The following is an 11,939-nucleotide window of genomic DNA, read 5'->3' as shown; positions in this document are numbered from 1 at the left end:
CCCCCGGAAGGGACCAGCGCGGCGGGGGGGACGCGGAGCGCCCCCTGCTCCTCCCAGCCGAGCGGCGCGGCGCGGGAGGGCACCAGGCCGGAGGCCGGCGGAGGCGGGGGTGCGAGCGAGCAGTCGACGCCATAGTACGGCGGCTTGCACGCGCAGAAGCCCAAATCGCACTCGCCGCGGCCGTGGCAGTCGTTCGGGCAGTAGGCGCGGGGCGGCCTCGCGCACCTGCTCACGGCAAGAGCTGTGAAGAGAGAGACTCACCGCGCCACCAAGTGTGCGGCGGCGGCCTCGCACCGTGCGCCGCTGTACCCGCCCCAGCAGCGGCACTTGCCTGGTGGGTGGGCGGGGTGGACGCGTCACGGGACGCGTCGTGGTCAGGTGCGGGCCGCCCAAGCAGCGCATGCCGTTTGGGCTGCAGCTGCCGTGCTCGCTGCAGCGGCCTGGGCACTGCTCGAGCGGAGAGCCTATCTCCACACCAGGCTGCGGCGTGGGAGAGAGAAGAGACGGCTGGCGCTGCAGCGGCCGCTGCTTGAGCGGCTCGCCGACGCAATCGTACGCCGCGGAGGAGCCGCGCGAGAGCGAGGAGCGGTCCCCTACAGGCGAGGAGTCGAGCTGTGAGCGCGCGAGGTGTGAAGAGGGCGGCGAGAGAGAGAGAGAGATGTCTCCGAGGAAGGTGACGGGGAGCTGGCCGGCCCCGGCCGACACGGAGAAGGGGGAGGGGTGCGACGAAGTGCAGGCGGGGCGGTCGCAGAACCACGGCGCCTACTCGTTGCAACGCACGCCGCTCGCTTTTCCCCGCGGGACAAGCGAGGGCCGCTCAAGGCGAGGCGACGGGCCGAGTCGTTGTACACGCACCAGCCACTGAAGATGTGAGTGCGCGCGATCGCAGGCTCGACGACGAAATCGCATGCGGGTCCCCACCGGTGGCGGGGGCAGTCGCACCGCCCCAGCGGCGGGTAGCAGACCCCTCCCCGCTGCGAGCACTCCGGCGGGCACTTTCCCTCGCCGTGGTGCCACGCGGTGCCTGCGAGGCAGACAACAGCCGCGCAGTGAGGAGGCGGCGCCGTCTCGCGGTGCCCTCGCCGCAAGCACGGGAGGCGCCTGTGAGGAGCGGCCCTTGCCCGCCCCCCGCCTGCAGGCCTGGGGGCGAGTCCCTCTCCTGCCAGCCTGCGGAGCGAGGACGAACTCGTCAGAGCATGCTGCTCGAGGCTCGACGGCGCGCCGCCTCACAGAGCACGCCTGCAGAGCGGAGCATCTTTGCGAGCTCGCGATCTCGCGAGGCGAGCCCCGCTTCGCCCGTGCCCCTCGCCTATTCGCGGCGTGAGGCGTGAAGAGCTCTCGCGGCCGCCGCGACCCGCCTCGCCACCCCTCCCGCCTCGGTAAGCCAGGTCCGAGTGTGCGGCTGCGTGTCGCGAGGGCTGCCATCGTGCTTCGACATGTACCGCAGGTGCGCCAGGTAGGTCGAGGCGAGCGGCGAGGCCGAAGGCGGGCCTTTGCCGACGGTCTCTGGCCGCGGACGGACGACAGGCGGCGGCGGCGGCGGCGGCGGCGGGCGGGCGACAGGCCGAGGCGGCGGTGGCGGTGGTGGCGGTGGTGAGGAGGATAAGGGTCGTGGCGTCCGAGCTGTGGTTGGCGGCAGAGAGCGAGGCGTGCCGGTGGCGCCGGCGTGCGAGGGCGTCGCGATCGGCTGCGGCAGCCGGACGCCCTGAGAAGCTGGTCCGCGCCACATCTCGTGCCGGAGTGGCAGCGGCGAGGCGGGCGAGATTGTGGCGTCGGCCGTCAGCCGCTGGCCGACCGACTCGACGCGCGAGCTGGCGAGTAGCGCGAGTATAGCAGTGCTGGCGGCCAGCGCGGCGGCGGCCAGCGCGATGGAGCGTCGGACTTCCATGTACACACGTGTGTGCATGCACGGGAGAGCCCACAATGATTCGCTGGCCACAGAAAAAGAATTACAGCGAGCAAAAGACACCGCCGCATTCCTGAGACGCGCGATGGCAGCCTCCTTAAAGGCAATGGGGTCTAGAGCGCTCGCCGAGGAGACGTACGACAAAATAGCGCCCGTGATTGCCTGCACGCTGCCCGCACTCACGGACTCCATACCCGAAAGAAAGAGAGGGGAGCTCGCAGGAGAGGTGACGAGTGAACTACAAGTTAGTGGGGAAGGCAGCCTCGATTGCCATACAGACATGGGTGCGAAACAACGACAAGACCAAGGCACGGGCAGAGGGGCGAGAGAAGAATATAGGGTGGATAAAGCGCCTGTTCACGGCATGGAGGGTGAGCCACGCCGAACGTACCGAGCGTAGTCGCGTAGAGCCGAGCGGAAGGAAGCCGGGGAAGACGACTCCGAGGAGGACGAACCAGTGGAAATCCCGTTGTCAGCTGTCACGATGCACCCGAAGGGGACCCCAGCGCCAGCATCATCCGTGTCCTGAAGGCACAAGTGTTCGAAGAGAGAGTGGACCTGAGCAACGATATGACTTGGCGGCAAATGATCGCAGTGGGCGTCAGAAGAGTCGTCCTTGCACGAGGAGAGCTCGATAAACTCGAGGGGCCAAGATACGCCGCGAGGAGGGCGGAGTTGCGCCGAAAGACGGGAGAAGCCGCGAGAGCAAGGGATCGGCAGGCGGCGGCGGCGTCGCAGGACGAGGCAGACGAGAGCGACGCGACAGAGGAGGAAGCGACAGGAGGGAGAACGACGAGAGTGGGACGACCGCGCGGTGGCATGAAGGTTGCAGCGAGAATCGGCGAGGGACTGCGAAGGGAGATAGAAAGAGGCAGACGACCAAGGGTTAGGGTGGGCGACGGCTAGCACCACACTCCTCTCCTTAAAATCCCTGTGTGGTGGCGGCGTGCCGTCCTCCCATCCCTCCCTTGGGTTGTCTGCTTTCTTTCCTTTACACTAACGGGACTGGCGCGCACTGCAGAAAAATAATTTTAGGAGGGCTGGCTTGGGATGTCCATTTTCTTGGCACTCCCATCGACCCTCATGCATGAATGACCTCCTGCGGTCCTCTGAGATGGACACCAGTGGGTGTGGGACCACAGCCAGGAGGATACACTCGAAGGCTGGGTAAGCAGTAGAGGTCGCGATACTCGACGCGTCCCACATGGTCTGTGTCGCTGTCGGCACGCTGTCGACAGGACGTCGAGCGACACCGGTGGCAGTGCCACCCAGGAGTGGTCGGGCGGTCTCCCGTCATGAAAGAGCCACCATGTGGTCCGTATGATGATTCCTGACAACCGCTTCAGTCAACTTTTGTCACAGTTCCCGCTCTGAGAGGAGCTGCGGGTCAGCTCGACAGCTGGAGCTGTGTCGCCGGCGTGCGGCGGCCCTGGGGGGTCGACGGGCCCCCGGGGGCGACGGGGGTGCTCTCCGGCCGCGGCGGCCGAAAACGGGGGTCGGTATTACGGTGTATTTACGAAGTGATCCACTTGATCCAAGGGTGCCATTGTGCTCTACTACAAAAGTTGTGTAAGATGCCCAAGTCTCAGACGCTGGATCCTTAGCGGAGCTGAGTTCTGACGGTGTGAACACGAGCAACCGGAGTGACGACCGGGACCGGGCCGCACGCCGGGAGTGCCCCGACTAGCAGTGACGGGCGCGGACGAGCGAATGAGAGGTCGCTATCTGTGGAAGATGTGTTGTTAGGGACTAGGACTGCCTATCTCTCACTGAAAGGGACCTCTCATTCGCTCGTCCGCACCCGTCACCGCTCACGGAGTGCTCCGCGTGCCGCACCGGCCGCCGCCGGCCGCCGGCCGCTCACGGCAACGGAACAGTCTTACTACTCCGCAACGTTGAGCTGGATCATACTGAATAGTGCTCCTGAAAGCCCTCTCTCTGGGCTCTGCCACACAGTAGCAGCTCATGACGAGCAGCTGCTGTGACTGTATTTATGTAGCCATTTTTAGGCTTCAACTGGTCCCAAAATAGTAGCAACACCTCATGAAAATCAGTCCAAAAAGCCCCAAAAATCGGCGCCTGCGGCGGGCTACCTGGGGCGGCGCCCCAGACCCCCTTGCCTGGGGGGACCCCCCCCAAGAGCACCCCCGTCGCCCCCGGGGGGCCGTCGATCCCCCAGGGCGGCGGCCTGCCTCCGGAGGTGACGCTCAATCGCGCCTGCCAGCGCTGCCGTGCAGGCTGCCACGACGAGGTCGAGCACGCTTCTATACGCTCGCCGAGCCTTTCTTTCCATCCCATTAGGCAGCCTGGGAACGGTGACGGTCAGAGGCAAAGCCTACGAGGGGTGGTGGAACCACATGTCACGGCTACTGCCGGCTCGACCCCACGATAGCCTCCGAAGGCTGACTTTGAGGCACCATCATCGGACGATGTCGACGAGTTGGGTCGCTCTCGCGGTAGCCAGATGACCTTCCATGCTAGTACCATCGGCTAGGGCCGCAGGAAGCGCGGGGGAGGGCGCTGGGAGCAACACGGAGCTCCGTTGGACGTTTTCAAGATTATAGCGTGTGCGTGTCAGAGTGAAATGGAACTAGCCAGCCGCGTACACAAATTTTGGAACGTATGTACACTCTCTCACTCTGCCGCCCACTTTTGCTACTCGGGCTACTACTCCCCCTCTTCAGAGATCGCGTAAATGTTATGTTCGATCACGCCACACGTTCCCTCAACACTCTACAAAATATTCTCGGCAGCTGCGTGAGCCGTGACGAGGGTACACCTGGCGCCTCTCTCTCACCCTTCGAGCCGCACCTTTCCAACCGGCACGGCGGCCGCCGCATCGTAGGTCGGCAGCGTGAGGTCGTGATAGAGCTCCTGCTTGTGCCACGCGTGCGGAAGGTAGTAGCACTCCGCCGCCGACGCCGTCACGTTCGGCCGCCTCGGCGGCGCGCCCCGCGCCCGCTCCTTGGCGCCCGCCACGCCATCCATGTCTGGGCGCGACTTCCACGTCACGATGTTGACGCTGCGGCCGGCGGCGGCGATGCGCTGCTCGGCCTCTTCGGCGTCGAACACGGCCTAATGAGCTCATCCATTGGTCGCGGGTCACCAGAATGAGTGGCGAGGCGTCAGTCGGTGCGGCGTCGAAGAAGAGTCGGCCTCGCCGCTCACGCCGACCACGGCGTCGCCCGCGCGGAGGCCGGCGGACCACGCCGACGAGGAGCGCGCGACCTGTTCACAGCAGTTCACAGCAGAGCGGCATGAAGAGACGCCGTTCACGCGCTGCGCCCACGACTATACCTCGGCTGCATCGCTCCGCCTCGGCTGCATCTCGGCTGCATCTCGGCTTCGCCTCCGAGAGGACGGGCGGCGAGTGGCGAGGCCCGTCGCTGAGCCGCACGCCGAGCTTGCCCTCCTCGTCCTGTCCACAGCCGAGGCCAGGCGTGAAGAGGCGCTGCGTTCGGCCGCACGGAGTTCCGTCTCGCCCCCTTCGCGCTCCTTGCGCAGCGAGTGGGCCGTCGTGTAGCCCGACACGACCAGCTTCACCTCGCCTGCCGAGTCCTGCAGCCGGCGCGACAGCTGCTCGGCGCCTGAGACCACCCCGACGAGTCAGTGCTAGCCCCCCGCCCTCCCGCAGCGCAGCAGAGAGGCGGCGCCGTCCGTCACCAGCTTGCCGTTGACGGCGAGGAGCCGGTCCCCGGCGTTGAGCCCTCCGACGCCGCCGCCGTCGAGGAAGCGGGTGATGATGGCGCCTGCCGACGGCGAGGCGCGTGAAGAGAGTGCTACCCGCCGCCGCTGCCGAGGGAGCGCGTGGGGACGGCGCCGACGCCCGCGGGCGGGTCCGAGCAGAAGAGCTGCTGCGACTGGTGCTTCATGATGCAGACCTGCGTGCGCGGGCCGGGCGCGTGAAGGGACGGCGGTGGCAGGCGGGGTGCCCAAGCCTCGCGGCTGCGGGTCGCGAGTGAGTGAGTGAGTAGCCAGTGAGTCGTCCCGCCAGCTGGTGCTGCTGGCTGGTGCTGCCAGCTGGTGCTGCCGGCTGGTGCTGCCGGCTGGTGCTGCTGACCTCGCGGTTGTGCGTCACGAGCCGCATGGTCACTCGGCCATACGGAGCCTCGCGGAAGGCGCGCTGCGCAACCTGTTCACAGCTCGACGGCGTGGAGAGGCGCCATCCACGGCTGCCGTAGCAGGAGGAGGTCCCGCCGCTGCGCCACCGTCGCAGTGCGCAGGACGGTGTTGCCTGAGTACCGACCAAGAGACACTCATGATGGGGCTGGTCGACGCAGCAGGCGGTTGGAAGGCGGCGCTGCCGAGCGTCAGCACGACGTCGCCCGCGAGGAGGCCGACGGCGCGCGCCTGGTCGGGAAGGAGCGGTCGACCTCCTCGGCGACTCGGTGTCTAGTCTTGGTCCACCGCGGTGGTCCGCCCCCTGGCGAGCCGCGCGCCTCCTCGCCAGCCACCTCGAGCACCGTCACGCAGGGCAGGCCCGGCGCGGAGCCGAGGTCGATGCCTGCGCGGTGGGCCGACGAGGAGTGGCGGGCGGGGCTCGCTGGAGGAGGGCAGGATCCTCAGCCGAGGATGCCCCACGGGCGCGGGTACTGCGGCCGGACCTGCGGGGGGGGTAGGGCGGGGGCGGAGGCAGGGGGGGGGGGGGGGGGGAGGGCTCAGGCTTCAAAAACTCAGGCTTCAAAAACTGTTGGTTCAGGCTCAAGGGATGCAAACGGGGCACCCCCAAACTGTGGTGGGGCGAAAGGCAGGCACACAGCGGGACCCCCCTCCCAAAACGGGGCCTCGCTGCCGTCTCGAGGCTGCCTCTCTCGGGCCTCTCTTGGGCTGCTGCCCCCCCCCGTACGATCTCGGCGCGATCTCGGACCATGAAGATGAGGCGGTACCCTCCCCCGAGGTTGGAGCGAGTCACGTCGGGCGAGGCGACGTTCTCGATCGCGTCGACCCAGAGGCGCCGCTCCTCGGCCGACGAGGCCTGGAAGAAGTACGTGCGCGGCCGCGAGCGCGGAGTCACTTGGAACCCGAACCGGGCCTACCGAGAGGACATCCGAGAAGGCTCGGGGGAAGACTCACGCAGCGCGGTGTGGCACGGGAGGCGAGGCGAGCCTCCGCGCCGCGCCACTCCTCGGCACCGAGAGAGACGGTCGCGCCGCTCAGGTCCGAGATGCCGCGGTCGGTCGTGCCCGCGTTTGGACCGGGGTAGCCCCAGCGGAGCTCGCCTTTTGGAAGAGTGGGCGATTCGGGCGTCGGCGGGCTAGCTTGTGGGTTCGATTGAGGACGACTGCCTCTTTGAGGCCGGCTACTGTGCTTCTAATACGTGCTGTGCTGTGCGGTGCCCTGGGCTGTGAGTCTGAGGCTCGTAGGACGACCACTCGCCTTTGCCGCCCGCCCAGAGCTCGACCCAGCGAAGCTTAAAGATGGCGCCCATCTGGTCCGCCTTGTATAGCTCGCCGCGCAGCAGCGACGAGGGAGCGGCCATGCGAACGAGCTCTTCGCACTCTAGGGGTCGGAGCGATGTCTCGCTCCACTAGTACCTCGCTTTCGTACTCTGTTTGTCTTGCGGCGGCGCGGTCGGACGGGGAAGGAAGTGCAAAAGAATTCTTAAGATACAAGCCTCTCTCACAGCACACTGGCACGACAAGGGCGCAGACTGGCGCGGACTGGCACACACACAGGCTCACCACCGGAGCCGCCTAAGCGACTCCGTTAAGAACGGCAATGCACTCCGCACCATGCACAATGCCGCTCTCCCCGCACGCTAGCTCGTTCACCGTCTGCCACGCCACGGCGGTGTGGAGGACGACAGACAAGCGCTGCATCTGCAGCCCGTGCCAGTTCTTGGTGGTCCATGTGACCTCGTCCAGGTGCTGAGCGTGCGAAAGTTTGTTGCTCAGCTGGTTCGCCGCCTCCCTCACGAGCTCTCAAGATAGCGAACGGGAGCCCGAACAAAGCCGTTTGGAATGGAAGCTACAATGCAGTGTCTGGGGGGGGGGGGGGGGGGTGTTCCATTCCGTGTCCGGCCAAAGCGCCGCGCGCTGGCCAGGTACTTCCAGCCTGCTGTGGGAACAGCTGACGCAGTCTCGCCAAGGCTCGCCCCAGCATCTCGGGTTGACTCGGCCAGACTAAAACCCCGAGAGGCGTGGCAGTACACTGGGGAAAAGAGAAAAACATCGAGGCCAAAGGTCCGCCCACGGCCCCAGGCGCCAGGGCTCGTGGTGGGTGTGGGGTGTGCCTCGCGAGGCGGAGAGGCCGCGTGAACTCCCGTAGAAGCTCGCGAAGTGCGGATTTGGAGCGCGCGCGCCGGACCTCCGCCGGGGCCCGCCGGGGCGCCGTATGGGCCTCGGGGTGCCCGAGAAGCTTAGAGGTGCGGTTTTTTTGCTTGTGTCTATCGGTTCATGTCATGGACCGGCCCTGGGAAGCCTTTGACCGCGCGCGGAGGGTGTTACGGGGCCGTGATGATTTAGTGGGTTGGAAATCGGCCGATTTGCCCAGTGTGGATTGCACGAGATACCGCTGGATCAACTGGTAGGTGCTTAGCTTGAGCACTTGAGCACTGGATAGGGTCGGTTCCGCATGGTACGGGACCCCTCGATCGTCTCGCCCACCCTCACTGGTGTGTTCATTGGGGGGGGTCATAACAAACACGGTACAGGATCGAGGTGCACGCTGCTGAAGCAGTGTCGTCCCCCCTCTCCCCGACGGCGATGGCGGTGTGACCGATCGAGCTACAAGAGGAGCTTGTTCAGCAGGATCCGGGATAGTCTGGGTGGATGATAGCTGGTGTCCAAGTGGAACGTCGAAGTCGATGCCCGCAGATGCAAAGTTGTTGAGGCGGATCGTCGCCGCACTCTTGACCTCGGTCGGTATCGATGCTGACCGTGATGCCTTCGACATTGTCATTGAACTCGAACAACAAAACATTGAACTCGAGCACCATCTTGCCCTCGTCTCCGAGCTCAACATAAATCGCTGTGTGGAGGTTTTGGCGCCAGGGCGTTCCCGAGGAACGACCAGTAATCGAGCGGGTTCTGTTCTATCTAGATACGCCTTCTTCGAACAGGGTTCCAACTTTTTCCGGGGTATGGTATGGTAGGGTCGCGGCCCAAAGGGGTAGGGGGTATGGTCCTGCCCGCCCAAGACTAGCCCTACCATACCCCCAAGCAGGTCTGCCAGCAGGCGGGGGGGTATGGTCTTGAGCTGGCATGCGCGAGTATACCATACCATACCCCGAAAAAGTTGGAACCCAGGCTCACTGGCCCGGGAAGGGTTGGTGCTGCGGCCTCCGCAGCTCTCCTGACTCCGTGACTCGCCGTGCACGCACATGAGGCTTTCGGCCGGCCGCACCTACGCGCAGCGCCCCGCCGAGCAGCTAGTCGACTCGTCAGCCTGGCCGTCGCCAAACGTCCAGGCCTGGCCGACGTCCGGGCAGACCGCGATCCTCGTGCGTCTGCTGCAGGAGCGCGGCCTCAGTGCGGTGAGCATTGGCTGCGGCGAGGGCGCCTTTGAGGCGCAGCTCGAGGAAGCCGGCGTGCCTGTGCGCGGCGTAGACCTCGACGTGTTGCCATCATACAAAACCATGCGGTGCTTTCTGCGAGGCGGCATCATCCGCGTGCGTCCGGACGAACTCTTCCGCATCGACGAGCCTTCGCGCACGTGTCTCTGCTTCGTGTGGGGACGCGCGCTGCCCTGGCGCGAGTACCTGTCTTGCTACCCGCAAGTGCCGCTGGTTTGCATCATTGGCGAGTCGGCCAGTACTCCAGAGGAGTCGGTCGCCACCGTCCCGAGCAGCAACGCGCTGGAGGCAGACGCGAGCTGGAGCCGCCTTCACTGCGGGCCGGCTCGCGCCGTGCACGGAGGCGCTGTGATGTGTGTGTACGAGCGGGCGCCCGCCTCGCTGACGTCACTCGCCGCCGACGAGCTTCAGCTGATGCTGCCATGGTGGGGCCTGCGAGACGCTCGCGCCGCCGCTTGCTCCTGCCGCGTGATGCACTCTGCCCTCGGCGAGGCCGTCGCCGCGGCCGCCACAGTCGTCGCTCGGCTGGAGAGACTGAGCGCACAGATGTACTCGGCCCGGCTTCCCCGACCCGTGCAGGAGGCGAATGGGATGATGCCTCGCTTGCTCACCAGCGCCCTCGCGTTGGACGAAGAGGAGGCGCCGAAGCGCCTGCTGCCAGACGTCCGATTCGATCCGGACGGCTCCGCCCACGGCCGCTTCTCGAACACGTTTGCGGCGTCGTGGCTCGACTGGGGCTCGATGGGCCTCGCTGTCGACGAAGCTGCGACACTCTCGGAGGCGATGCGAACTGATTTGGCTGCCAATCACGACCTCGCCAACGCTCTGCTCCTGTTGAGCTTGAGCTGCAACCCCATTCGAGACGCGGGCGTGACGGCACTCGTGCAGGTTCTGCCCGAGCTGCACAGCTTGACTGCCCTGGAGATCGAGGACTGCCAGGTGGGCGACGCAGGCGCAGCGGCGCTCGCCGCCGCGCTCCTCGCCGAGCCGCGTGGTGGGACTGCCTTCAGAGGACGGCTGCGCCGCCTCTGCCTGGGATGCAATCCGATTGGTGACGACGGCTGCGTCGCGCTGGCGCGGGCGCTAACCGGCCCTCGCCTCCTCCACCCCACGCACGCGCGCGGGCTCGCAGTCTTGCAGCTCGGCGACACGGACGTGGGTGACGTGGGCGCGGAGGCGCTCGCCGGCGCGCTCGAGCAGGGAGCGATGCCGGACGGACTACAGCTCTGGCTCGCCTCCACTCGGGTCTCGCAGGCTGGGCGGGAGGGGCTTATGAGGGCTAGCGCGGCGCGTAGAGGCCTCCGAGTTTGCTGGTGAAACCTGTAATTTTTTCGTCTGAGTTCATCGACTCCGAAGCGAAAAATGCTCTACCAGAGCCCTATGTGCAGAGGGCAGTCGCTGTGCGGTGGCGCGGCGTGCGCGATTTCAGGATCGAGTCACGCGCGCACTCAAGTGACCCGCCACCGCGCGTCTCTCGAACCGCGCGCGCCGCCACGCGACTGGAGCGCCACATACGCCGCCTCGCCGTCTCGTTGCTCATCCCTCATCGCTGCCAGAAGGGCTTGTTCTTCTTCGATTTCTCGGCCGCGAGCGCCGCCTGAGGCACACGTGCCATGGACGTGTCATGGCGACGCAAGCTAGCTTCCCTGAAAGAGGCGCAGCCGCCTCGAGCTCCCTCTGCTTGCGCTTGCGCTTGGCGTCCGGCGTCACCGCCCAGTCCGGGTCCTGACCGCCGCGCAGCTCCGACCTACACGTCGTGTGGACGCGTCATTGGACGTAGCCGCACCACTCAAGCTACGGGCAGGCTTGTCACTTGAGCTCGTCATCCGCGGCGTTAGAGATGAGCTTCTGGACTGTGACGATGCCGATGTAGGGCGAGACGATGACAGCGCCGGCAATGACCGCCGTCGCCACCTTGGCCGCCTCCTCCTCGTCGTCGGAAATCGCTGTCAACAGGCTCGCCCGGCCCGCGGCGCCGGCATCCAGTGGCCGCGCCAGCGCCGCCGTCGGAAGCGCCACCGCGCCAAGCGCCGCACCTAGCACTGACGGAAGGGCGGCGCGGCGGCCAAGAAGCATGGTAGCCGAAGGCGTAGTGGCAGGCAGGGCCGTGAGGGCCGAGACAGCGACGAGGAAGCCGACGTACAAGAACATATGAGGGAGAGTAGGTGTCCTTTGCGTGCCCGCCGAGGAAAAATTCTTACAAGTCAAGCCTCTCTCACAGCACACTGGCACGACAAGGAAGAAAACAAAACTCGAATTCGGTGGTGGCGGGCTCCCGCTTTGACCACTGGCCGCTCTCGGGCCACTGCATCACATTGGACTCCGAGTACGAGAAGATGATGGCAGACTACCTCCAGGCCGCCCACGTGCAGGAGGTGGTCGACATCCTGCTCGAGCTCGACAACACATCGTCGCGCCACTACTCGATCGCGATCAGGCGCGCACTCAGCCCCCCGCGTTGCGCCCGCCCGACGCCTCCGCCGCAGCGCTCGCCGCTTTCGGAGCCACATCGCATATTGC

At 66.2% G+C, this 11,939-nt stretch overlaps 3 protein-coding genes across 3 annotated transcripts; 1 reads left to right on the top strand and 2 right to left on the bottom strand.

Moving 5' to 3' along the window:
* Positions 1–14: 14 nt before the first annotated feature.
* On the bottom strand, positions 15–1,888 carry EMIHUDRAFT_468527 (hypothetical protein; the record flags this gene model as incomplete). The annotated part of the gene is made up of 5 exons (XM_005782036.1): positions 15–225; positions 295–331; positions 477–593; positions 1,231–1,309; positions 1,367–1,888. Coding segments are annotated over 5 exons (966 nt in total), but the record flags the coding sequence as incomplete, so codon positions are not given.
* Positions 1,889–4,588: 2,700 nt separating this feature from the next.
* On the bottom strand, positions 4,589–5,226 carry EMIHUDRAFT_365818 (hypothetical protein). Its single transcript, XM_005782035.1, has 3 exons — positions 5,063–5,226; positions 4,769–4,981; positions 4,589–4,670 (listed from the first exon to the last, which is right to left on the bottom strand). The coding sequence occupies exons 2-3, from the start codon at positions 4,892–4,894 to the stop codon at positions 4,632–4,634; spliced, it is 165 nt and encodes a 54-aa protein (XP_005782092.1). The 5' UTR covers positions 4,895–4,981; positions 5,063–5,226; the 3' UTR covers positions 4,589–4,631.
* Positions 5,227–9,227: 4,001 nt separating this feature from the next.
* On the top strand, positions 9,228–10,736 carry EMIHUDRAFT_113680 (hypothetical protein; the record flags this gene model as incomplete). Its single annotated transcript, XM_005782034.1, has 1 exon — positions 9,228–10,736. The coding sequence occupies one exon, from the start codon at positions 9,228–9,230 to the stop codon at positions 10,734–10,736; it is 1,509 nt and encodes a 502-aa protein (XP_005782091.1).
* Positions 10,737–11,939: the final 1,203 nt, after the last annotated feature.

This window comes from Emiliania huxleyi (genome assembly GCF_000372725.1).
Source record: "Emiliania huxleyi CCMP1516 chromosome Unknown EMIHUscaffold_196, whole genome shotgun sequence".
In the NCBI taxonomy this organism is placed as follows: Eukaryota; Haptophyta; order Isochrysidales; family Noelaerhabdaceae; genus Emiliania; species Emiliania huxleyi.
This window is presented reverse-complemented; position numbering and strand designations above follow the sequence as displayed.